At 34.1% G+C, this 24304-nt stretch overlaps 1 protein-coding gene, 1 long non-coding RNA gene and 1 other non-coding gene across 4 annotated transcripts in view; 2 read left to right on the top strand and 1 right to left on the bottom strand.

Annotated features, from left to right (window-relative positions):
* The window catches only part of LOC131025133 (copalyl diphosphate synthase 1, chloroplastic-like), an 18312-nt gene extending 18223 nt beyond the window's left edge, over positions 1-89 (bottom strand). For both annotated transcript variants that reach the window (XM_057954752.1, XM_057954760.1), the window contains exon 1: positions 1-89. This exon is cut by the window's left edge and continues 68 nt beyond it. In XM_057954752.1, the coding sequence (XP_057810735.1) occupies positions 1-56 (56 nt within the window). In that variant the 5' untranslated portion in view covers positions 57-89.
* Positions 90-6356: 6267 nt separating this feature from the next.
* On the top strand, positions 6357-9060 carry LOC131025125 (uncharacterized). Its single transcript, XR_009102088.1, has 4 exons — positions 6357-6687; positions 7700-7766; positions 8156-8210; positions 8287-9060. It is a non-coding gene; the product is annotated as an uncharacterized LOC131025125 (long non-coding RNA).
* A 2789-nt stretch (positions 9061-11849) lies between these two features.
* On the top strand, positions 11850-11989 carry LOC131007410 (small nucleolar RNA Z247). The gene has a single exon (XR_009096112.1). It is a non-coding gene; the product is annotated as a small nucleolar RNA Z247 (small nucleolar RNA).
* Positions 11990-24304: the final 12315 nt, after the last annotated feature.

Raw genomic sequence — 24304 nt, 5'->3', positions numbered from 1 at the left:
CTCAGATTTGGAGTAAATATTATGGATCCCATTCCTAAAAAGCAAAGAGAGATCATCTAAACTAATTAGCGAACGAAAGTATATACAGGCATCTATATATATATGTGCAGAAATCTTATGACTTACTCTTCAATAGTTATAGTTTGGCGTGTGTGTATGGTAAAATCATAGATAAGTAATTAAAAAGAACAGTCATAATAAAAAATATATGATGCAAATTTACATCAAGACTCATAGTTAAAAAACAATTTTGTAGTGCTAAATGGCCATAATTATGACTGACATAATGGCAGTGGCGGAGCCAGGATTTTTTTTGGGGGGGGGGGGCTGAACTGTTACGGGGGTTCGGGGGCGGTAGGCCCCGAGAAATTTTTTTTGGGGTCATTCAATACATTTTAGATACTATTTTTTACTAAAATACAAATATAATAATAAAAATAACAACATTTCCATAGATAATATAGTTCAAAACATTTACTAAAATTTTTTTGGGGGCATTCAATACATTTTAGACATTTTTTACTAAAATACAAATATAATAATAATAATAATAACAACATTTTCATAGATAATATAGTTCAAAACATTTACTAAAATTTTTTTTGGGGGCATTCAATACATTTTAGACATTTTTTACTAAAATACAAATTAATATAATAATAATAATAACAACATTTTCATAGATAATATAGTTCAACATTTACTAAAAAAAAATTTGGGGGCATTCAATACATTTTAGACATTTTTTATTAAAATACAAATATAATAATAATAATAACATTTTTAGACATTATAATTTTTTTTTTTTCAAAATTTGGGGGGGGGGGGCTCTAGCCCCCCAGCGGCCCAGCCCCCCTGGCTACGCCCCTGCATAATGGGTTAAATTAATAATTTTATATTTATTATAATTATATATATATATATATATAGTTATTTTCAATCTTTGATTTTTCATTATCTTACAATGTTCCCCTACATATATTCTCTTTCCTTATATATTTAATTAATTATACTATATTGGACTAATTAATTACTCCCTCCATCCCTGAAATAAGTTCATCTTTTTATTTTTGGGACGTCCCCCAAATAAGTTCATCTTTCTTTATTTTTATTTTTGGACAACTACCCCACCACTAATAATACTTTATTTATTCTTACTTTTCACTTTTTCATCACTCCCAATACTAATTATAATACTTTTTCACCTTTTCACAACTCCCAATATTAATTATAACATATTTTTCTCCACTACCAATACACTTTACCACTTTTTCTTAAAACTTGTGCCGTCCCCAAAGAGGAACTTATTTTGGGGACGGAGGGAGTATTATCTAATATGCATTGATTTATTTTTGAATGTATTGACTCGATTTTATCAATGTAATTTAATAATTGTTGAATTCTAATTTAATACTTTATATAAGTTATCATATAAATTATATATATTCAGCGGTCCAATTAGATCCAGTTGGGAAAAAATGATGTTGAATTATAGGATTATTAAACAAAATAAAATTACATTTTTAATGATATTACAAATGTAATTTTTTTTAACGAAGCAGTGATCTAGTTTAATACTAATGCATGCATGGTACTAATATTTTATTAAAAATATCATTTGATTAAAAAATAAATAATATATTCAAAATACTTTAGGACATCTTAATCATAAATATTTTACATATATAATAAGATTCAAAATACTTTAGGAGTATTAAAGATATTATGCCCCATACGATAATTTCCGCGTCAAGTGTAACTTTTTTTTCGAGGGATGCGTCAAAGATAACTTAAATAAAATATCTATATATGCATAGATCAGTGCTCCGTCCACCGATTCTTTCACATGCATATTAAATTTCCATGTCGTAATTAATGCTCAACAACTCTAACAAAAATATTTGAAAATTTGTTGTTCCAATTTCCATCCTATCGATCACTTCCAATAGTGCTCCAGTAATCAATGACCTACTAAAATAAACAATAAGTTACTCCCACCTTTCCACAACATAACACGTTTTAAACTTTTTATTTTGATTCATAATACAATATTTTTTCTCTTTAATCAAGATTAACTCTCTCTCTCTCTCTCTCTCTCTCTCTCTCTCTCTCTCTCTCAATATTCCACTTTCCAACTCCCTCATTAAAATAATAATTAAATTTATTTATCCTTTCTCCTTTCAAAATACTCTTTTAATTAAAATGAATAGACTATCAATTATTTATTTGAAGTTTATTGGAATATGTACAATGAAGAGAGACATTAAATTTAGGGCGTGAAAAAAAAAAGAATGAGTTCTTAAAATTTAGTATTAATTAATTATTTTTAATTCTGGTGCAAAAGCTTAAAACATCTTACATTTTAGGAAGGAGGGGAGTAATTAATTTCATCGGCATCCGTAAGTTGTATTTTTATTTTTGTAATTATTTAATTTAATTTATACTAATTTAATTATAAATTTGAGTAACTTAATATTATTTTATTATAATTTATATGATAACCAAATTAAAAAGAAAATTATATCTACTATTATTAATTATAAATGGTGTATTCTTATAATTTTAACATATACGTACTATATAATATCTTTATTTTATTATATTTTTTTAAAAAATTTGTTACAACCAAAGAAAGATAAAAACCCACTCACACTCTAGCTCCTAGGGTGACTAGAACCCCTGACCTATTGGTTGGAGGGGAAGCGTCTTACCAACAGACTGCGCTTCATCGTCATATCTTTATTTTATTATACTCGTCATTAAAATTGGGATCAAATTTATGTATTTTTAAAACATAATTTGAATTCACAGTTTTTAGGTGTATGTGCCATATCCTGCTCGTCGTTAATAGTAAGGGGCTAATTTTTTAAGAATTTGTGCGCTGTATAGTCACGCTGCCTTACCACCACCCCACACCCCTCTCATTCTTTTGTTTTTTGTTTATTTATTATTTATTTTGAGATAACACGCTGTGTATGCATGATACACGCATGAATATTTTATATGTATGCAAAGGGAAGCAATATGCCACCCACTTTCCGTGAGAATCGTTTGCACTAATTTATTCTCTTTTATTTAATATATGTATTTTAATTTTAATAAATTCAAAATTTTACGGCGGACAAGCTCCCAGGCGAGGAGAAGGTGCAGTGGCGCGGCGTCTTCCAGACGGCGGCGATTTCGCCTAAACTGAGAGAGAGAGGAAGAAAAGGTTTGGGCTGCCCTTTTGGGCTTGATAAATTGATATTGGAATGTTTTAATGAACATTTGGCTGGAGTTAATTTAAAATAGGCCCACTTATTCTCTTAAATTGGATGTTAAACTTATTTTTAATTTGGGCCTATAATCGGCCCAGATTTTAATCCCTTTCTATTTAATTGATTGAGTCCAATTCAAAGACTAGCTCTAGATTAATTAAGCAATTAATTGGACTTAGTTATTCTAATTATGAATTAAATTTTTTTTAAAAATATTTAATTAGTAAGCGGGTTAGAACATCCTAATATGAGTGGATTAATTAAGGTTATAGTGGATTAATTAAAGTTATTAATCTTATGTCATAAAAAGAGCCTTAATTTAATCCTACAGCCTGAATTATTACTGGAATTTCTTGAATTATTATTTTAAAATAATACTCCCTCCGTCCACAAAAATAGTTCATTTTTGTCATTTTGGGATGTCCACAAAAATTAGTCCATTTTCATTTTTAGAAACTATCTATCACATAGTGGGCCCTATTATCCACTCACAATACAATTAGGGCATGTTTGATATGGGTTTAAAAGCAGGATAAGTTAAATTAATATGGATTTATGTAGTGTTTGATATTATGTGTTACTAATATGGTCAACTCCAGGTTTATCCCAAGACCCTAGCTTATTTTGTGGGATTAACCCACACTAATTATCCCACCTCCCCCATGGGATTAACCCACACTAATTATTCCACCCCCTTCATAGGCTACTAATTTAGGTATTTGATATGTTAATCCAACCTATTTCAATGGATACCAAACACTTTTTGGGATTAATTACCAATGATATCAAACACCCATCTGAGATTAGAAATCATGACTAATCCACACTAAATTATCAGGATAATTTATAGGGTTAAGGTGCAGATAGGCCCCTCAAGTGGAGGCCCTTAGAGCGTTTCAGTCCCCTTACTAACTGTGTGTGCAGATTGACCCTCGAACTCAAAAAAATGGTGCAGATCGCCCCCTCTGACTTAACACCGTTATGGGCCGTTAGTCAGAGGGGGCGATCTGCACCGTTTTTTTGGAGTTCAGGGGCTAATCTGCACCTTTTCCCTTTTTGGAGTTCGGGGCTAATCTGCACATCGTTCATTAAAAAAATCACATCTCATCTTCTCCGACCAACTTTTCCGGCGTCAATCGCCGTCAGATGAGGAAAATCACGAAATCAAGTTCCCAAGCCCCAAATCGGGAATTCCAAATCGGCGTCATTGCTCCCGAAAATCACATAATCGAAATGAAAACTCGAATTCTCCCTCGAACGTCACCGCCCCCCAATTGCAGAATCACCCCCAACGAATCGAACTTCGCCTCGCCGTAGGCAGTGATCGTGACCCCAATCGAGATCGAGATCATGTTGGCCATGGTCTGTGATTTGGAGGCATCCTTCTTCAACAGCACGCCGATAGTGTAGATGGCGACGGGCATCGTCGGCCTTTATTACCGGATTTCGTCGGATTTGAGAGAAAGAGGCGACTCCTTATCGAGAAAAGCTAGGCGACTCCTCATTGAGAAAAGCCAGGCGGCGGGTTCATCGAATATTGCGGCGGCGATTTCCGACGGAATGGGAGAATTATGGCTCGTCCTTGACGCTAAGCGTGTGCAGTCGAGCGAGCTCCGAGGTTTAGGGCCCAAGAGAGAAAGAAAGGGGGGGCGCCCTCCGCCGGCCTCGCCGGAGCTTGAATCAGCGATAACGACGATCAAATTTTGAGCGAGAGAGATGAATTAATTAAAAAGTTAAAAGGTGCAGATTAGCCCCTGAACTCCGAAAAAATGGTGCAGATCGCCCCCTTGACTAACGGCCCATAACGGTGTTAAGTCAGAGGGGCCGATCTGCGCCGTTTTTTTGAGTTCGGGGGCCAATTTGCACACACAGTTAGTAAGGGGACTGAAACGCTCTAAGGGCCTCCACTTGAGGGGCCTATCTGCACCTTAACCCTAATTTATATCCTGATTAATCCAATACTGAAAATCAAACGGGTCCTTAGTTATCATTAAATAAATTCATCTTTTTTCCTTTTTGGTACGTCTCCCAAATAAGTTCCTCTTTCTTTCTTTCCATTTTTGGATAACTACCCCATCACTAATAATACTTTATTTATTCTTACTTTTCATTTTTTGACCACTCCCAATACTAATTATAACACTTTTTCACCACACTCAATACTAATTAACACATTTTTTTCCACTATCAATACACTTTACCATTTTTTTCTTAAAACCCATGCCGTCCCCAAAGAGGAACTTATTTTAGGGACGGAGGGAGTATTTTTTTAAGTGTATTCCTTTCTCTACTCACAATAGAATAACCATTTTTATTAAAACTCGTGTCATCCACCTTTAGGACTATTTTTGGTGGACGGATGGAGTAGGGATGGCAATGGGCCGGATCTGGACCACATCCTGTTTGGTCCAGATCAAGATCCGGATTTTTTTACATAGATCCAGATCCGATCCAGATCCATTGAATCCAAAAAAATAGGATCCAGGTCCAGATCCATAAGATTCACGGGGTCCCGGGTCCAGACCCGAATCCAATCTTTTATTTCCTAAAATAAATTTTAAACTAATTAAACATCAAAACTGAATTCAACAATCCTTTCAAAAAAAAAAAAAAAACTGAATTCGACAATAATTCAATAAATGAATTCAAATGGACTCATAATTGCATATTAACATAAAACCAAGCTGACTCGAACTCAGCCACATCACATGAAAAAAAAATTCAAAAATGAAGTAGGAAATAAAAATGCATTGAAATGAAGAACATGTCAGATGCGAATCATGCAATATGCCCCATATTGTATCTAACTCTCATATCTTTATGCATAATTAATAGCTCAAACATAAGTCAACTTCACCACTTTATAATCTCATTTTTCCTAATTAGCATCAATATATAATACGATTAAGGATTCCTGCGCTCTCCTTAATTCGGGGTCGCACGTGGCACATCTAAGAATTCACCATTCAAAATCCCTGCAATTCTAGAGCCTCTAGCTCAATTCTCTATCGCTGACGTGACAAATTAATTCCACATCAATTATTATTTTATATATTATTTAGTTAAGTTATTTTATTTATTTAAATTATTCATACATCACATATAACATAAAAGTTTAGCAAAACGAAATTTGTATCCACCTCTCAAAAAAAAAATCTGTATCCACCGATGTCCTCCCACCTCCGGCGATTCGCCCCAAGCTCAGCCCCGATCTGCCACCTCGCCGCTCCCCTTTCCCCTTCACCGCCGTCCGCCCCGTCACCAAGTCTTTGCCAGAGATCTGCTCGGTAACGAAATCTGCTCCGATCACTGCTGCAATACGTCTCGGTGATAACATCGCCACTCCCGTTTCCCCTCCACCGCCATCCGCCACCGTCGTCTCCGTCTGCCCTGTCACCAAGTCGCCGCCAGCGATCTGCGCCTCTCCATGGTAAGTATTCAATTAGGAAAGATTGACTACTATGATTAGTGCTCAATTTTAGAATAATGAAATTTTGGAAAGATTTACCAATCGATCAATAATCTGCCAATTTTTAGGATTTAGATTTAACAATGGAAAATTATTATGTTAGGAAAGATTATATTTCATTATGATTAGTACTAAATTTTAGAAATGTGAAAATTTGAAAAGATTTACCTATCGATTAATAATCAGCAAATTCTTAGGGTTTAGGTTTAACAATGGAAACTTTATAACCTACATTTTAGTTATAAATTCATTAGTTTGAATGAGAAATCTTATTGCCGCACATTCTACTGTCTTCTTGCTTATTGCTCCTTTTGCTTATTTCTCAAGGTATACAATATATCGATTTTATTTTATTACTATTTTTTTACTCAATTACCAGAATATATGTATGATGAACAATTTGGCAAATTAACTGTATTTGAGAAATAGAATTATACATATCAGTTGGGTATTTTTGAAATGTGAGCCTTTATCTTTTTTGGTTTTGTCAAGATATGATGGGTGCAAAAGAAATGTCTATATGAATTTTCTTAAAATTTTTGAGGATGTGTTGTGTTCTTATGCTTTCATTAATGCAATATTAAGATTTGTACTTATAAAGGCTTCTTGAGCTTCACTATATAATGAATTATCTGAATGATTTAACTTATTTGTCCAATTATCTTAAATTGATAACATCTTCATTGCCTGCATTCTTGGGCATTTTCGAGCTCTTCATTAGCTCATTACTATGATTTGGATATTATTGAAGATATCTTCCAAGCAGGTTCGCAAGTCATTAAGCATTGGTATTGTATGTCTGTCAATCTAAACTTGGTGTTAAGGCTACGTGGAGTTTTTCTGATTTCATGCACATCAAAACTTAGCAAGTAAAATAAGGAGTGTTGATGAGAATTACCTGCTTACTTGGTTGCTGTTATGCTAGCAAGAAATGCTGAAATAAAATTCGCGTAATTTGTTTAAACAATTGCAGGCTGAACTCAATAAGGAATGGTGAAGGGGTTAGGCTAAATCTTACCTTTTGAGCAGCTGAAACCATGGTATGGCTTTGGCTGAAAATGGTGATCAACTAGGTGATTGATAGTATTCTGTACATAGCTGATAGAGTAGGTGATTGATAGTAAGCGTAGGGAAAGTTGTGAGGTGACTAATGGTGAATAAAATCCTTCCGTTGCTACCTGGTACTGGATTTCTAAGATAATTTCTGGTCTTTCTGATATTTTTTGCTCTTTTCTGGGAATTAAATCTATAATTACAACTTGTGCTACAAGTTGTAATTAAATAATGACTTTTAAAATAAAAGAAGAAAAGAACTTGCTGAATGTTGTATCTGATATTATTCATGGTGTGTTATTAGTCAAATTGAGTTAGCATGTAAATCCAGTGTCTAATGTTTGCTTTTCCACAATCTCCTAATTAAATTTTGCAGGCCAACATCATTCCCATTAGTTAATGGCATTCATGGTGATTCTTCTAAGATAAAGGTTGGTATAGAAACTGTATTATTAATATATCTTACCATCTGCACTTCTTCTAACTATACTTATGGGGTGTCTACAGTTCAGTATCGGTATCCGCTCCTTTTCGTCTGCTGGTACACCTCTTTTCACTTAACTTGATCTTACTATTCAAAATTTTATCTGACACTCTGTACAATTAAAGTAGAAACCAATGGAATTATGTGGTTCAACGACTAATATTTTGGACTGTAAGTGTCATTTAATTCTATGCGCACGTGGTTTTCTCTTTAAGTGGTATCTTGAGCTATGCGGTTCATTTTCTCTAAAGTAAGCCTACTTTCTCTTTTAAGGTCTCAATGCATTATTTGTCTTCATAAAACAGTGGTGCTACGTTACGTTATTATTTTTGATCTTTTTTGATGATTTAGTTGATTTTTTTTTATTGCTTATACTTTTGATGTGTGATAATCATTAGGAAATTGAGTAAAAATGCAATTACATTGATAATCAACGGAAGTCGGCTTACTACTTAATTGCAGCCTTCGTTGGCGAGAAATTGTTTCCTCTCGCCTTTTATTACCTGCAGAAGCTTCTCCAGCTGCAACTCAACCTTCTCTGGGGCCCCGATCGCGTCCGCAAAGCTTGCCATCTGTTCGGTGTGTGCATTGTCCTCTTGGTTGGTTGTTGTTTTTGCTAATGTACCGTGGCTCGAGTTTTATATGTTGTTTGTGCTTTGTTATTAGCTGTAAACTTTTGATTTTTTGTTGTTTTTTTAGTTTTCCCGATGTGATCAGTCGTTAGTTGCGTATTTTAATTCATTTTAATGTGTGTTGTGGTGTTATATCGGGTTATGGAAATCTAACGTTATCAGGAATTTGAATTTGCAATTACTATAAGATCAGGAATTTGAATTTGCAATTACTATAAGATAATACACATTTTCGCTTGTGGAAATCAACTAATCACATTCTTTTTTCCCACACAGTTTTTCTATTCTATGTGGTAGAAATTCGCACCGGATCTATACCATGATATGTGGGCGTATAGTTTTGAGTTTCGAATTTTAGGGATTTCTATCTATTGTATTCTATTTCTAAATGAAAACAAATTTAAAAATAGATTTATTCAAAAAAAGAGGAGACATGAGAATTTTTTTTAAAAAAATTTAATCTTTAAATGAATATAACTTTTATATTTTTAAAATATAAATTAAAAATAAGGAGATAAATATAACTGAAATAGAAGAAAAAAACTACAATTTACAAATAAACATTCAATTTTATTATAACTACAAAATTGCCATTTAATTTTAAAATCAAATTTAAATTTTATTGAGATAAATAACTAATTATCGTAAGAATTTATGTTAATTGATTAGATACTTTATAAATACAAATAAGTGATGGGTCCAAATGCAATAATAATAATAATAATAATGATAATAATAATAATAATAATAATAATAATAATAATAATAATAATAATAATAATAATAATAATAATAATAATAATAATAATAATAATAATAATAATGAGGGTTATACTTATTTAAGTGAGTTGTGTGGGTGGGATAATGATTCTAATTTTATTACAGTTTTGAATTAATTAAAATAAAAAATATCTATAATTCATAAATATATTATGAAATAATTTCTATATTTTTTTAACATCAAATAATTTCCGTCGACGGGTAACGGGTGGCGGGTATACGACAGGTAGCGGGTATCTGCGGGTCGCGGGTAATAGGTGGCAAATAGTAGTGTACAAGAAGTTGAAGTTTTCTCTAAAATTTGTGGTGATTTATTTATTGGGTTATTGCATTTGTTGGATGGTTGATTGCAGTCGACGCCGAGAAGCAACAGTGCCCTTAACTCTGAAGCCTCGACGGATATTCGACGGGTAGAGAGTGGTGGGTATCCAACGGGTAACGGATGGCGGATACCCGACGAGCGACGGGTATCCGCGGGTTGCGGGTATGGGTGGTAAATAGTAGTGGTGACAAATAATTTTTTCGAATATATGTTTCGCTAAGTCATGTTGAGGATGAAAGTCCTCATTAATTTACTTTTTCATTTTAGTATGATGTGTAACGTAGACCTATATCATATTAACAGATGTTTTAGTGAATAATTTCCATAATTTATAAATATATTAAAAAATAATTTTTATATTTTTTTATATAAATTATACCACCAAATGATACCCGTCGAAATTCGACGGGTTACACACTAGTATTATTAAAATCAACAACTCACAATTCAGCAACAGTAGATGTGTATATATACAAAAGCCATTAGGAACCAACGATTATTCAACAAAACCCACGATTGGACTCCAATTCAACAATAATCAATTTAACAATAATTAAAAAACAAAAATAATATATATTTATATATATCCGGGTCCACGGGTCGGATCTGGACCGGATCTGGGTTTTAAAATTACTACTCCAGATCCAAATCCGAAAATTGAAAGAGTACTCCAAATCCGGTCCAGATCCGTCGGGTCCAATTTTTACAAGGTCCAAATCCGGAAAAAAGGGTCTAGATCCGCGGATCTGGACCGGATCCCGGATCCATTGCCATCTCTAGGATGGAGTAACTACTAATAAGAGACATTTATAGTTATTTCGCATTCTCGTTAATTGAGAATTTCTCTCGAGTCAATGTCATACTTAATATTCTGGCATTAAAGATCAAGCGCGAGAGTGAGGGCTATTTGAGGAATCATAACACTCTAGCAAAACAATAATAAATCATGTAAACTGAATGAGTAATATGTTAAAGATCATACTAAACAACCTCCAGCTAAGCTTAAGGTTCCAACTCAGCTTGCTGTTGTTCAACATGAAAAGCCAAAGTCAATAAAGACACCTCATGGTGATTAGCACGTGATGTGGTTGCTAATGTTTAGACCATCAGTTATGCTTTTGTTACTTTTGCAGATTTGTGTTTTGTCTTACTTGATGTACTGTTTCATTGAGTTGTTAGGGTTTAGCTGATAGCCTTTTCAATGCTTGAGTTAGTCTAGTATATATAGAGTCTTTGTAACATGGAATTGGTGCGCCGCACACTTATCAATACAAGAGAAGTTTGGTTTCACTCAAATGGCTTCCTCTGCTCTTATCTCATTTTCTTTCATGGTATCAGAGCAGGTCGTCTAAGGACCTGTCTCTCGATACTCACCCTCCTTTTGTTTTTCTTGTTCCATTTTCTTTATGGCTGAAATGACTACTAAAGCCTCTGCACAAATCCCCATTATTCCTCAAACAAATCAAATTTCTATCAAGTTGAATGACACAAATTTTCTTATTTGGAAACAGCAAATTATGGCTAATGTTCGTGGATATGGTCTTGAAAAATATCTTACTCAAGATCCTCCTTCTTCCACTTTACCAGAGTTCTCAGCTTGGATGCAGCAAGATCAACTGCTCTCAGCGTGGATTCAATCCTCCCTCAGTGAAACCACGATGATTCTTGTTGTTGGGTTAAACACCTGCAAAGAAATCTGGGATGCTCTTCTCAGAAATTTTTCAAATCAGTCGAAAGCAAAAGTTATGCAGTACAAACTACAGCTGCAAACTCTCAAGAAAGAAGGAATGGCTATGAGAGAATATCTTAGCAAGATCAAAACATGCCGTGACTTGCTAGGATCTGCAGGTTATGCTGTGACAGAAGATGATCAAATAATGCATATCTTGGCTGGACTCGGTGCAGAGTATGATTCAGTTATGGTTACTATTACATCCAAACCAGAGGCCTGGACTCTTGGTGATGTGAGTTCTTTACTTCTGAGCTTTGAAAGCAGAGTTGAATCTGCCAAGTCTCAAGTCATCAACACAGAAGGTTCACAGCCTTCTGCCAATTTTGCTTCTACTGATGTTCAAGGAAACAGCAACACTCAACATCAAAAAGGCTCGGGAAGAGGATATCAAGGTAACAACTATCAATCTAGAGGAGGTTTTGGTGGAAGGGGTCGTGGAAATAATAGAGGAGGTGGCAGATCTGGAAGATTTGGAAATAACAAACCTATTTGTCAAGTCTGTGGTATTCCTGGTCACACTGCTGATAGGTGTTGGCATAGATTCGAGCCAAACTTCATTCCTACACAGCGAAACAACAACATGAGGCCTCCACCTTCAAATCAATATAATTTTCCACAACACTCCTTCCAACCAAACTTTCCTCAGCAGCCTGGTCTCAACATGGTTCAACTTCCTTCTCAATCCGGTTCAGAGTTCAACTTTGACAATGGCAGCATCTCTACTTGGTATCCTGACTCTGGAGCTACAAACCACGTCTCTAATGACTTCAACTCTCTTCACTCAGCCTCAGAGTATCATGGAGGTAAACTTTTGCAAATGGGAAATGGTTCACTTGTTAATATTGCACATATTGGAAGATCTGTTATTAAAACTCCATCTTACTCCAAACATTTCATTCTAAATAACCTCTTGCATGTGCCTAGCATCACCAAGAATCTCCTTAGTGTTTCACAGTTTGCAACTAACAATGATGTCTTCTTTGAATTCCATCCTACCTGTTGTTTTGTGAAGGATCAGGTAACCAAGCAAACTCTTCTCAAGGGCACCCTTAGAGATGGTCTCTATCAATTCTCTTTCCAAAAGGCACCTTCTGTCAAAAGCTCTCTTTCAATCAAAGGTACTGAAGCCCATTCAGCTGTTGACTCTCCTGCTGTTCTTTCAGTTTCTAGTACCTCTAGTGTAGCTTCCAATTCTAGCCTAGATGTTTGGCATAGGAAGTTAGGTCATTGTGCTTTTGATATTCTTAAAAAGGCTCTCAACAGTTGTAATATTCCCTATGAATCAATGAAATCTCCTGATTTTTGTCATTCCTGCTCAGTTTCTAAGATTCATAGGTTACCTTACACAAACTCTCTATCTGTACACAATGAGCCTCTTGAGCTTATACACAGTGACTTATGGGGTCCTGCACCTATTACTTCAAGAAATGGGTTCAGCTACTATGTCTCTTTCATTGATCATCACAGTAGGTTTACTTGGATCTACTTACTCAAACAAAAATCTGAGGTTCTTTCAGTTTTCCAGAAGTTTAAAACCATGGTAGAAACTCAGTTTTCCAAGTGTATAAAGATGATTCAAACTGATTGGGGTGGTGAGTATCAGGGTTTAACTTCATTTTTACAAAACACTGGGATATTACACAGAATTTCTTGTCCATACACTCCTCAACAAAATGGTCTAGCTGAGAGGAAACATAGGCATATAGTGTAAATGGGATTGTCTCTTTTAGCTCAAGCTAATCTTCCCTCCAAATTCTGGGATGATTCTTTCACCTCTTCTGTCTTCATCATCAATCGCACTCCATCCAAGATTTTACAGTTCTCCACTCCCTATACTATGCTCTTCCATAAAGCTCCTGATTATTCCTTGTTGAAAGTTTTTGGTTGCCTCTGTTATCCATACCTTAGGCCCATTAATACCTATAAGCTCCAACTCAGATCCTCACCGGGTACCTTTATAGGATACAGCACCCAACATAAAGGCTATAAGGTGCTTCTTGCCTCTGGCAGACTTGTTATTAGTAGAGATGTCATCTTCACTGAAGATGTCTTTCCTTATAACAACTCTGCACCTTCTTCACCCATTAATAATCTAGCTCCTTCATTTCCTACTTCTCCACCTTCATCTCCACCTTCCTTTACTCCTGTTATTCCTCAATCTCCACCTTCATCACCACATCAACCTCACTCTCACTTATCATCTCCTGATAACTCATCATTGCATACTTCTCCTGTCCACTCTTCATCTTCTTCCACAAGTCATACTCGTTCACCTGCACCATCAAATCATCCTGTCAGTTCTTTATCTTCCAATATTGGTGCTCATGTTAATAATGAACCTCCACCATTTCCAACTGTTGTGCATCCTATGATTACTCGTTCTAAAGCAGGAATTTTCAAACCTAAAGTCTATGCTTTACACACAACTGATGAGTTTGATTATCTATTTGTTGAGCCCAAGTCCCATACTGAGGCCATGAAGGTAGCTGTCTGGATGAAAGCCATGGATCTTGAAATCTATGCTTTGATAAAGAAAGGTACTTGGATTTTTTGCCCTTTGCCTCCTGGTAAGCATGTTATAGGATGCAAATGGGTTTTCAAAATCAAAAGGAATGCTGATAGATCTATTTCTCATTATAAAGCTAGACTTGTGGCTCAAGGTTTTTCTCAAGAACCTGGATTTGATTTTAATGAAACCTTCAGTCCTGTTGTTAAACCTGCTACTATAAGGATCATTTTATCTTTGGCTGTACACTTTGGTTGGAATATCACACATATGGATGTGGATAATGCTTTTCTCAATGGAGATTTACAGGAAGAGATATACATGAAGCCTCCTCCTGGATTTGAACCACCTCAAACTGGTTCTGCTCCTATGGTCTGCAAGCTCAACAAGGCATTGTATGGCCTTAAGCAAGCCTCTCATTCCTGGTTTCTCACCATCAAATCCGTTCTTTTCAGACTTGGTTTCTCACAATCCAGGGCAGATAATTCTCTATTTTTCAGAACTAAAGGGTCTTCTGTCATGTATCTGCTCATATATGTCGATGATATGCTTATTACATGCTCTACTCCCTCTGATATTCAGCAAGTTATTCAACAGCTGCATCGGCATTTCTCTCTTAAGGATCTTGGGGATGTTCATCATTTTCTTGGTATTGAAATAACCAAAACTACTCAAGGTCTTCATCTCTCTCAGGCTGGATATATTCAGAATTTACTGCAAAAGCTTCATATGACAGAGGCAAAAGGCTGCCCCACTCCTATGGTTTCCTCCTGTCAACTCTCCAAAAGGGAAGGCATTAGCAATGTCGATGGAAAGTTGTACAGGAGCACAGTAGGAGCTCTTCAGTATGCTACTATTACAAGGCCTGAAATATCTTTTAGTGTGAACAAAGTAAGCCAGTATATGTCATGTCCTCTAGACACACACTGGAAGGTAGTCAAGAGGATTTTGAGATATCTTGCAGGTTCTAAAGATCATGGCCTTCATATTCAAAGGTCATCTCTTTCCATTACTGGTTTTAGTGACTCAGATTGGGCATCAGATGTGGATGATAGAAGATCTGTTACAGGATATTGTGTTTACCTTGGCAAGAATCTTGTTTCATGGAGCTCCAAAAAGTAGGCTGTTGTATCTAGATCTAGCACCGAAGCTAAATACAGGAGCTTGGCTCATCTTGTTGCTGAAGTCTCATGGGTAAAATCTCTTCTCTCTGAATTATTCATCAAGGTCAAGACACCAGTAGTTTGGGTAGACAACATGAGCACTATATCTTTAGCTTCAAACCCTGTAATGCATGCAAGAACAAAGCACATAGAATTGGATATACACTTTGTTCGTGACAAAGTTGCTGCTGGTCTTATTGATCTTCGACATGTACCATCCCAAGATCAGTATGCTGATATTCTGACCAAGCCTCTAGGATTGCAATTCTTCTCTCGCTTAAAGAATGCTTTGGGTGTCTATTCTTTAGCTGCGATCGAATTGAGGGAGACTGTTAAAGATCATACTAAACAACCTCCAGCTAAGCTTAAGGTTCCAACTCAGCTTGCTGTTGTTCAACATGAAAAGCCAAAGTCAATAAAGACACCTCATGGTGATTAGCACGTGATGTGGTTGCTAATGTTTAGACCATCAGTTATGCTTTTGTTACTTTTGCAGATTTGTGTTTTGTCTTACTTGATGTACTGTTTCATTGAGTTGTTAGGGTTTAGCTGATAGCCTTTTCAATGCTTGAGTTAGTCTAGTATATATAGAGTCTTTGTAACATGGAATTGGTGCGCCGCACACTTATCAATACAAGAGAAGTTTGGTTTCACTCAAATGGCTTCCTCTGCTCTTATCTCATTTTCTTTCATAATATGCGTATAATCTACAATTGGTTGAAGAGTTGGTGTTGGGTGACACCAGTCTCACCAAAGAGACGGGCCTGGGCAGAACTTGTACTTTCCATTTATTTGGTTAATTAATTATTGTCACAAAAAAAGTAATCATTGATATGAAAAAAGATATTAATGCTTCAATAAATATCACAATGATGAAAAATAGCAAAAAAATATCGCTACTCTAGAAAATCGAATCCATGACATTAGAGATGGTAGGCAAAGAAGCGTACTACTATGCTATCGAGTTTTATTTATAGCCTCTTAATGAGAACTGAGACCTGACTCACTCAAATATTTGCATTAATTGAATAGATATATAAGATGAAGATGAAAACATATGTTGGACATATAATTCCACAGTTAAAGGAGTTAGTTATTTTAGTTTATAGAAATGAAATCTTTTAAAACTAAGGAAAGATTATGATTCATGATTTCAATATTATTTCCTTAATTACTGTGAAGGGTAAATATGTAAAATACAATTTTAATTAAAATAAATTAGGCACTTTATTTTTTTTAAATATTAAAAAATGACAAAAATATTGAATTATATATGTACATACGTATACATATTATGTACATTTAGCATTTTTCTTTATGTAAATGTGTAGTACTCCCTCCATCTCACTTTAAAACACACTCGTTTTCTTTTTTGGAACATCCCACTTGAATAGGCTTATTTTATATTTTAAATAGACTAAAAAAAATACACTTAATTAGTGTGAATTATACCATTTTTTCTCAATAAAAATAAATTCTTAATTTACTTGTCCAAAACAAATAAGCCTGTTAAAATGGGACGATGAGAATATTTTTTTATATAATTCCTTAGGGAATAAAAGCGAAAATTTGCGTAGTTGAAACTGGAAGTACGTCGAGGCATATCTGGGGTCCCAACTGTCTTGTTATCCACTAAAATTCGCAATAGTTCTACTTTAGAAGGCCATGAATGATTTAGGAGAAAAGATATGTTTTAATGAGAGTGAGATGCAACTGTCCATAAGAAAGACAAAACCTTAAAGATGAAAATTAAAACTCAGTCCAGTAATTCTCTAGATTTACTACTTTTTATATAGTTCTATACAGATCCTAGGAATATTGATACAAACAGATATCTTGCAAAAAATTTACGAGTTTGATTGGAAATTTTGACTGCATGACCTAATCAAAGGTATTATATAGTGTTGGTCATGGATAGGGATGTCAGTAAAGTTCGAAATCGATGGACCGATTCGAATAGACCGATTAAAAAAGACGGTTAGGGTAAAAAATAATTATCCTAAAAAAAATTCAGCCCGAATCGAAAATAACCCGAGCCCGATAGGCTAGCTCGGAAATAGAATGGGTTGGCCCGATTAACTTAACTTTTCCTTAGTAATTGATTTTCAAACTTTATTACTTTACTTTTTAATTAGATAATGAGATTTTAATGCTTGTGGTGTTTTGGTTTTCTCCAACAGTTAATAACAAATATTCTTAATGTAAAAATCAAATAAAGATAGTCATTTATTAAATCTGGAGACTGGAACGGTCAAATTTATTTGTAGTTTGACAGATTTTTTTTTTGACTTGGAGGAAGGGGGGAGTATGGTTTGATCCCTAGACTATGATTTATTGGGTAAAACAGTAAATTTATACTTATTTTTTTATTATTATTTAATATGAGAGGCTATATGGTGTAAAATGAGGGCTGTGAATAGAATTACCCAAAGTTTTTTTTGTGAAAGTCAAAAAGGAAAAATAGAAAGTTCGTTCATAGACGGAAGCAGTAATTTATAATTATTATTTTTATTTAATTTTAATTTCCAACATTCTGGTATTATTCAAAGACTATTAATTAGAGTTCATTAATCCAATTAAATTTTATAACTATTTTTTATATTTAATTTGTCATTTTAATTGATAATTGAGTTTTTCAAAATTTATTTTTAACGATAAATATTTTTTTTGAACAATTTTTAACGATATTATATAATGCTTTCCATTTGACGATAAATGGTACAGAAGATCCGATGGATTCCATCCGATTATTTTCATGACGAATTGACGATCCTACAATTTCGCTAGTTCCATGTCAAGTCCGAGTAAAAATATTTATATCAACCTAATTATTTGGAGATTTGGAAGCATACTTCACGAATCGGATAGAATTTGCTGATCCTAAAAAAGCTTACGAGAAGGATGACTGCCATACTACACATTCATATTAAACGTGTTGATACAAACACCATAGTTTTAAAAAAATAAAAATCAAGAACATCATATCAAATCCCACGACAAGCTAGGTTTACGTCAAATGAAATGAAAATTTTGAAGCATATATAAGAAAAAAAATACTATATATATATACTTATTTTAAAAAAAAGTTACTTGATCCACAAATCATGAATACAAAACCACTAGGACTTCCAAAACATAAAGAAAAATAAATCAGACACATTGGTAACCCGCAGGTTGTTGCTTCTCGCAGACACTAAAAATGAGTCCAAGAGTGGAATCAACGTTCACATTTTGGCTGCCGGTGAGAACTACGCAGAGGCAGTCGGCCGCCACTTGGCTGTCGAGGCTACCAACAACGCCGCAGCATTGCGCCTTCGGAGGGTTTCCGGCGCGGCCGCTGATTATCCAGTCAACAAGATTGGAGCAAGAATCGAGTCTCAATACGACGTCGATGGGGCAGGTGGCGCTGAGAGCCGAGGAAGCAACCAGAAGCCACGTAACGAACATCAATCTTCTGTTTGAGTTTGCCATCATCACTGGTTTAATTAGCTATTTGGTTTTATCTAATTTGGATTTTGCAGAATGAGAGATCTTAATTTTCTGAGCTTCGATTATATAAGGTGGCTGAGGGATTGTGTTATATTTATCTACATATATTCGGAGCGAGGCTAGTAAAATATGGGCCTGTACAAATTCTTAAAAGTAGCTAGGCCTTTTGTTAGTGATTTAAAAAATATATAAAAAACTAATTAAGTTATATACTATATTTTTTTGTCAAATTACATGATAAAAAAAATCATAAATTAGTACATTCAATTTTAAAATACTGCATGTTTTGAAAAAAAATTATCATCTTTAAGATTGGATCCATTAATGTACTCTCTTGTTATTGTGCTTTTCATGTCTAAATAGATATTTTCGAAATATAATAAACATAATTGTATAAGAAAAATATAAGACGTAACTATATAAAGAAGGGAGAGGAGAAATATATATAGTACCACTAAATATGACTAATCAAACTCACTTATAAATCTCCAATGAATTCCTTTGTACATAATCAATAAAATCACTATAAATAATTTGAAATTAAACAATTAAAGTTATTGACATAAAATAATATAAATGATATATAATTAAATTTTTCTAAGAGTTACCTCGTAAAATGAGATGAGAAGGCAAAAAATTAAATCAGAATACAATATGGACAATCTCCAATAAGATAAAGATATGTTTTAAGAGAACTATAAAAAGTGAGATAAATGAAGAGAAGGAGAAAAAAAAAAGGAACGAGAACTAAGAGAAAATAACATTAATGAAATAAGACGAAAAAGGAAATTTAATTAGATTTGATAAAATAATGCTAAATCTGATTTGGGGCCTTTAAATCTCAAGAAAATTGAAGAAATTTATGAAATAAGATAAAAAGAAAAAATCGATTTGACAAAAAAAAAATAGAGAGAGATGGCGAGAGAATAAGAATGTTAAATCTGATTTGAGCCTCTTAAATCTCAAAAATCTGATGTGAATAAAAAAAAAAGTGACTAATCAAATTTAAACACTTTAAAGGAGATGTACTTTGCCATATGCGCTACAACCAACGACTAAATAGGGGAGCGCTCCAATGAGACCCCTATTTTTAGTGAGATTTTAGATACGATTTCGTACATTTATTTTATCAATTTTATGACTAATATTATATCTAGAGAGCAATTTTTTTTTTTAGGGTTCGAATCTTGGAAGGAGCGAAATATTTTAAATTTTGTTTCATCAGTATATACTGCGTTCATTACCAATATTTTAAATTTTGTAATTCATTAGTATATACTACCTTGTTCATCAGTATATATATCATATTCAATATATATATATATAGAGGTGTACTCCATTGAGACCCCCTATTTTTCGTGAGAAGACATTGAGTACAATGAATAAAATATATATACTGATGAATCTTTGTTCTTCACCATGGAAGCTGTAACCCCATCACCTTCATAGCCTTCAAACCCACTGTAATTGTTCAATGCAGCATCCCTTTCAATTCTCATTTTGTTAAAACAAGTCTTGTAATATGGTGTGAGCTCATGATCGACATACTCCCAAAAACCACAGTCATTGAAATCCTCCGTCGACATTCAACGTACCTCCTCTCTGAATTCTTCTCAGTGTGAGACATTTTTATAATTGCAGGGATATTATGCTGACATCTCCTCTCCATGCCATTAATCGACCTTTTCATTGACGATGAGCTTCGAGAATAACTCATGCCTTCGTGTCAACTCGTCGCTGTTTTGTCTTCAACTTTCTTCGCCCCTTTTTTCTTCCTTTACTCGCTGCGATTTTGCCTTCAACTCGACGCCATTCGTATCAAATTTCTAGGAGAGTCGCAAGAACCTGTGTATTCTGGGAGAACCGCAAGAAGCAAGAACCCTAATTAAAATGGGGAAGACAAGTTGAATTTTAATTTAAAGTTGTAGACAAAGGAAACAACGTCGTTTTGGGTGTTGGAATGCAACAACAAAACGACGTCGTATTCCTACATCGGCGGTGCGTCTACGTCAACAAAATCTGTCAACCATGTCAACACCGATTAAAGTGGTGGTCAATACGTGTGCACATTGCAATTAAATTAAAAGATGATGTATTCTGGACCTATATATTTTTGAAGATCATATGAAATATACAAATCCAGCGATAGTTCGTATATATGTATATATATATAAGGGTGGGCTATCATGAAAACACTTTAAAGGGTATAAAATAGGAACAAATCATGTCTATTAGATCGTAGTGATATGGCCCAGATCAAATTATATGGAGATCCGAAATTCATAATTGTTTCCCTTGCAATTCATACGTTTTTCTTATTACGAGTTAAAAGTATTTTTGTTACGAATTATATTATATACACGAATCTGAAATTCTTTTGTTACGAATTATGTTCTGATTAGGCAAATTTCAAGCCACAAGATCAACCAAGATCTAATGAACATGATTTGTTTATATTTTATATACTTAAAAATGTTCTTATTTTAACACACCCCTATATATATATAGGGAAGGGCTACCGTGAAAACACTTCTTAAAATAAAAATAAAAACGTTTTTCAATATACGAATTTTATGTAGAACACGTATGAATTCATCCAACATGATTACGAATTGTGAAAATTAAATTTTTGCTATCTTTGAGATTCAAACTCAGGACCACGAATTCATCTAACAGGGTTACGAATCAACCGTAGATCTTGATGATCTAAGGGTTGAAAATTGTTTATATTTTATATTTTAAGAAGTGTTTTTATTTTACGGATAACGAATTATATTTTTTGAGAGAATTATACGAACAGATCAATATAACTAATGAACAGATGTATTCAGTAAATACGATAAAAATAGTGAAAATCTCGCGCCTATCAGGATTCGAACCCAGACCAAAAATCTTATTCATACGATACATTGAGTTATTCATCGAAATTATAGACTTATTCGAACGCATTCTCTATTCTCAAACTATTTAGCATTCTCCATGGATCTTCTCCCTATATATATATATATATTGGATATTTGGTCTACTTTGTACTATCTTGATTGTTATTTGGTTAATTTATTAATGAAATACTTTATCCATCCTTTTAAGATATATGCATTTTGTTGCTACTTTGATATATCCCACAAAAATGTGAATTTATCACCTTTGGACATTACTTCACCACAAACTTTTTATTTTTTTATATCCTCATTTTATCAACTTATTCACAACTTTATACATGACTCATTTACCCACCACAAACCCCTATTTTTATTCTCATTGTCGTAACACTACAATCAAAATTGGTAACTTTCTCCGCCAATATTACTCTCAACTAACATTTATTAAAACTCATGTCTACAAAAGCAATGCATATTTTTAAGGGGTCAACGAGAATATACAGTTTCATGCCATGACAATTAGGGGTGAGCATCGGTTATTCGGTCACCGAACCGAACCGAATAACAAAAATCAAATTAAAACCAAATTATATAATTAATATCCGAATCCGAACCGAACATGCTTAAAACCAAATAACCGAAATAAATACACAATATATTTTTTAAAGTTTAAATATTAATTAATATTCAATATACAAGATTCAAAATCCGTAATACATAATAATCCAAAATTTCAAAACATCTTAACCAAAGATTAAGAGTATAAATTAAGAAAAATTATTAAAAAATTACTTTAATTATTTTAAATTAACAGAGATTAAGAGTATAAATTAAGAGTAATTATTGACTATTTTATAGAATAATAATAATCATTTTAATTTTTAAATAACATATATATATAATTAAATTATTAAATTAATTATTATTTCGGTTCGGTTTTCGGTTAACCAAATATTTTTTCTTAAAAACCATAACTGAACCGAAAAAAAAAAAATTTCAAAATTCAAAACCAAAACCGAACCGAAAACCAAATTAACCGAACCGAATTAGTATTTCGGTTAGGTTCGGTTCGGATTTTCGGATTTAACCGGATTTTGTTCACTCCTACATGACATGTATCTTGTATGTAAAACATAAAAAATAAAGATGAGGAACAGAGGTTGGCTGAGGGCCAATGAATACTACAGAAAGGTTGGGTTGCATAAGGTAGTCATTTGTTTGAACATGAATACATTATATACTTGCATAAATAAATAGTCCTATGAATAAGATATATATCGATTATGTAAGATTCTCGCACCAATGATTTAAAATTTGTGATACCTTATCCTAGAATAAGGTAGTTATTTGAGTGCACATGAATAAATTATACTTACATAATTCAAATAATTATATGAATAACGTATCTGACGATCATTTGAGATTTGTAAATCAAATGAGAACTAAGAACTTATTCAATTAATCCAACATGATTAAAACCTGATCTTTTGCAAATTTTAAATCACTTATTCAGCAATCATCAATACATTTTACCCTTGAGGCGTATATTTCAGAGGTGTAAGAAGTTGGTGGCTTTATCGGGCAATCCAATTACTATAAAGATCAATACTTAGGCAAATTAGATTTTGCAAGGAAGCCGAATCCCAATCCTACTACATGCATGTGTTTTCTTTCCGTTGGCCTATTTTATTGAAACTCTGTGATGAATGCCTTGTTTCTGCCGAAAATTGGTAAGACTGTATACTCTTCTGCCCAATCTATTACTTACGACTTCCAACTTTTATACTCCATTTAACTAAAACAGTGTTTAGCTAAGTTTATTTCAAACAGCTTATAATTAAACTGTAACAACTTATTGAATATTTTAAGAATAACAAGATGCAACATATTGAAAGCTTATAAATTATCAAAATGTTTGAACAATTTAACTTATAAGCTATAATGCACGGATTCGCCGGAAATCAACCCCGTGCAGTATCCGATTCGCGCGGGGGGCGGGTGCGGGCGCGATTCGCGTCCGATTCGCACGGGATTCGCCACCTGGCGAATCCCCCCCAAAAATCAAAAAAAAAATCGGATTCGCGAATCGGGAGTTGTTGGCTGGAATCGGGCTCAAATCTTGGGGCGACCTCCCCTGATTTTGAGAGACGAGGGTAGAACGGCGACTAACAGTCGCCGGATTTGCAGGACGCGGCGGCATCAAACGGAGGTGGAGGCGGATTCGATTTCAGGAAATTCAGGGCTCCTTTCGATTTTAGATTTGGGATAGAGGAAGTCTGAAATTGAGAGATAAGAGAGACAGAGGTGTGAGACGGAGAGAAGGGGAAGACGACGGCGCAACGAGGCGGCGGCGGCGGCGCCGGGAACAGGATCGAGAGAGAGAGAGGGCGGGCGCAGCTATGAGGAAGAGAGAGACGTGAATTAAGAAATATTGGAGAGGGAGGGACCGAATTTGGGAGCAGATTGGGCCGCTCTATTTTAATTGAATTGGGCTTAATTTAAAATAAGTCTTGGGCTGTCCAGTTTCTTTTAATT

This window comes from Salvia miltiorrhiza, chromosome 1, assembly GCF_028751815.1.
Source record: "Salvia miltiorrhiza cultivar Shanhuang (shh) chromosome 1, IMPLAD_Smil_shh, whole genome shotgun sequence".
Classification (NCBI taxonomy): Eukaryota; Viridiplantae; Streptophyta; class Magnoliopsida; order Lamiales; family Lamiaceae; genus Salvia; species Salvia miltiorrhiza.
This window is presented reverse-complemented; position numbering and strand designations above follow the sequence as displayed.